Source organism: Monodelphis domestica, chromosome 1, assembly GCF_027887165.1.
Source record: "Monodelphis domestica isolate mMonDom1 chromosome 1, mMonDom1.pri, whole genome shotgun sequence".
Taxonomy (NCBI): Eukaryota; Metazoa; Chordata; class Mammalia; order Didelphimorphia; family Didelphidae; genus Monodelphis; species Monodelphis domestica.
The window spans coordinates 696,435,376-696,439,193 of record NC_077227.1 but is presented as its reverse complement, the minus strand read 5'-3'; the positions used below and the strand labels follow the sequence as shown (position 1 = coordinate 696,439,193).

Below are 3,818 nucleotides of genomic sequence, written 5' to 3'. Positions count from 1 at the left end.
AAAACCCTTGAAATAAATAATCCTGCAAAACAAACATCCATGCTGGCCATGACCAAAATTCTGTCTCTTTCTGCATGTTTACTCTAGTTCACATGTTAATTATCACCCTTTCCTATCACAAGTATTTACGTGGATCGGGTCTTTCCTGTTTCATTAAATTATTGTTTTTGAAAACTTTACCTTCTATCTTGGATCAATACTGTGTATTGGTTCCAAGGCAGAAGAGCAGTAAGGGCTAGGCAATGGGGGCTAAGTGACTTGCCCAGGGTCACACAACTGGGAAGTGTCTGAGGTCAGATTTGAAGCCAAGACCACCACCACCCCCATCTGAGTCTGGCTCTTAATCCACTGAGCCACCCATCTGTCTCGGTAAGGTCTTGTTTGTTTTTTTGAAAAATTTTATTTAATTTATTTAGAATAATTTTCCATGGTTACATGATTCATGTTCTTTCCCTCTCCTCCTCCCACCCCCCTCCTGTAGCCCATGCTCAATTCCACTGGGTTTTACATGTGTCATTGATCAAGACCTATTTCCATATTATTGATAATTGCACTAGGGTGATGGTTTAGAGTCTACATCCCCAATCATGTCCCCATCAAACCAAGTGACCTGATACAATTTCTAAGACATAAAGTAAGGATAAAAAAAAAAACCCACTGTAGCCATATCTCCCACATAATAATAACAATAAAGATATTATAAATATCTTTATTTAATAAATACAACACCTAGTAGAATACTCTAAGGGGTACAAAGCTGTAGTATGTGCAGCAGTCACACCTCAGCAAAACTGTCTTGGCAAATGGACTAAACCAGGTTAGGTGTAATCTCAAACCCTTCAGTGATTAAGGTGGGTGTGTAGATACCCCAAGCCAGTGAAGACTTCCCCCATTGGAATAGGCAGGTAAGAATAATTTTTGTCAAGAGTATGAAGGCAGTAGAAGGCAGGGCTGTGGAGCAAAGAAGGCACAGCTTGGTCAGATACTGAAGATGCCAAGGACATCTACCATATTCTGAGCTATTGCCAGTCATCCTGACTTCTGTCTTGCCAATGGACTTCTATGACTCCAGAAGAGACAATAAGGCAGATGACCTTGAGCAACTCTGTCTCAGTTAAATCCAACTCATTCAAAAGTCAAGACACCACCCATGATGTCACTGGTCTTCTTTGAAGGGTAAAACTACCCAAAAAGTGTACAAAGCATTTTATATATGTTATCTCTGGACATCACAATCCTAGGAGGTAGGCGCTATTATTATCCTCATTTTGCAACTTTTATCCAACATTCTATAGTCATCTTGGCAATTTTTAAAATTAAAAATCAAGACTAAAAGTCATCCAGCTGTAGAAACTTGAAATTATCTGAAGGAGACTCAAAGTCTCTGTGAAGGTAACATCATTGTCAGGAAATAAAAACAACCCTATAATGACTAGTGGTATAAACATTCTGATTAAATTGTACCAAATTTTATTCTAGCATTCAATTAATAAATAAATTCAAAAGAATGAAAAAAATTAAAATCAAGATTTTACAGGGACCTTTATTAAATATCTTATTGACTTCAGTCCACTAACCCAGTCTGATTCTTAGAGTCTGATGTAGTAGAAAGAACTCTTGACTTGAAGGAGACCAGGACTGTGAGAACCCCAGAAAAGCACTTCATTTCTCTGAGTCTCGGTGTCCTTCTTGGCAAAAATGAGGAAGTGGAACCAAATGACTTCTAAGGTTCCTTCCAGCTCCAACATCCTGAGATTCTGCAATTCTGTCATATCATGTATTTACTGTAATCTTTCCCAGTTTCTCACCATCTGCAAATTTGGTCTAGGCATTCATCCAAGTCATTGATGAAATGGCAGTTGGGGAGATCATCAGCTCTAGATAGGGGTCAAGGCTTTTCTGCTCTTGTCTGTCTCAACTAGGGCTGTTGAGGCAATTCTCTGGTATCTCCTCTCCTCTAGTAAATCTCAGAAAGGGTATCAGGTGGAGGGATCAGGCTGCCCTTTCTTCTCTTAATTTATCTCTGGTTTCCAAAAACAAAATTGCAGGGTTCTTTCCCCAGCTTCTGCCACCCTCTTCCCTAACTCTTTAAATAACTCCTTCTTGCTATCCACATTTAGAGGAAGAACTGTGGGAATAGAAACACAGAAAAAAAAAACCCTGCTTGATCACATGGGTTGATGGGGATATGATTGGGGATGAAGATTTCTAAAGGATCACCCTAGTGTAAACAAATATCAATAATATGGAAATAGGTCTTGATCAATGACACATGTAAAACCCAGTGGAATTACTGGGTAGGAGAGGGAAAGAACATGAATCATATAACACATGGGAAAATATTCTTAATTAACTAAATAAAATTGTTCAATTCAAAAATAAAAATAAATAACTCATTCTTTTGACAGAGGTTTGGATTCTTCCTTCCCAATTTTGTTGTTATCATTCAGTTGTTCAGTCTTATAGAACTTATTGTGATTCCATATGAGATTTTCTTAGCAAAAGTACTGGAATGATCTGCCATTTCCTTCTCCAGTGGATTAAAGCAAAAGGACTTGCCCAGGGTCCTTCTTGAGGTCCAGGATTAATAACAGTGATCCAGCAAGGAGAACTATTGCAGACAGACCTATCTCTATCTAGGAAAAGAGGATTGACCCTATATAGCCCCACGGGAATTTGCATCAGCCACACCAGGACCCAACTGGAGGTGCTTCTCTCTCTCTCTCTCTCTCTCTCTCTCTCTCTCTCTCTCTCTCTCTCTCTCTCTCTCTCTCTCTCTCTCTCTCTCACACACACACACACACACACACACACACACACACACACACAATTCTCCCATACACACATATATGTACAATACACATACATATAACATACATACACAAAACACACAAACAGACACCACACCAGTAAGATAACATTGGATAACGAAGGGTACCACTGACCGAGGGCAACGACCAAACTATTCCCAGCCTCCCTCCTCGTTCTGCCTGCCTGCATCTCCCCGGTTTAAACGCTTCCCATCTCTTGTTGCTCGACCCATTCACACACACCGAGGGGCGGAGATTGGCCTTGGGGGGCCCTCAGCTTCTCCAGGAGCTACAGAGAAGGGGCGGAACCCGCTGGACGAAAGTAAAAGATAAGGTCCACACTTCCCCAGTTTCTCGCGGGCGGCAGGGCGAAGCCGGAGGCTGGGCAGTGTGTCTAGGGTACTCTGCGCGTCCTGTCTCGGAGCCAGCCCAGGATTGGCGTCCGCCGTCCCCCAGCATGGGTTCAGACGAGTCTAGCGGAGAGTTTGACTTCCCGATGGCTTTGAATGTGGTCCGCCCGGTGGCCTGTGTCGTCCTGGGCTTGGCGTTTATCTTGGGCGTCCCGGGCAATCTGGCAGTGGTGTGGACAGTGTGCCGAAAGATGAAAACTCCTCAGCCCACGGTGCTGCTCATCCTCAACCTGGCGGCCGCCGACCTGCTGGCGCTGGTGACGGTGCCTTTCTGGATCCACGGGCTAACTGGCGTCTGGAACCTGGGACCCTCCGCGTGCCGGGTCCTGGTGTGGCTGGTGAACGGTTCCATGTTCTCGGGCGTACTGCTCGTTACGTTGCTGAGTGCCGAGCGCGTAGCGGCTCTCAGCCGCCCCTTCCACCTGCAACGCTGGTGGCGGCGGGCCGGAACGCGCAGGGTGCTGGGGCTCCTGTGGGTGGTCTCCCTGGCGCTGGCGGCGCCCGCCCCGCTCACGGCGGACCCCAGCAGCTGCCTGAATCGCCAATTCTCGTCTGGCCGGCAGTTGGTGACGCTCCTCCTACTGGAGACGGTGGCGGG

At 45.0% G+C, this 3,818-nt stretch overlaps 1 protein-coding gene across 1 annotated transcript in view; it reads left to right on the top strand.

The window, feature by feature from the left end:
* The first annotated feature begins 3,155 nt into the window (after nt 1–3,155).
* The window catches only part of LOC100022340 (leukotriene B4 receptor 1-like), an 8,050-nt gene continuing 7,387 nt past the window's right edge, over nt 3,156–3,818 (top strand). Inside the window, exon 1 of the mRNA XM_056810065.1 lies at nt 3,156–3,818. This exon is cut by the window's right edge and continues 459 nt beyond it. Within this exon, the coding sequence (XP_056666043.1) occupies nt 3,268–3,818 (551 nt within the window). The 5' untranslated portion in view covers nt 3,156–3,267.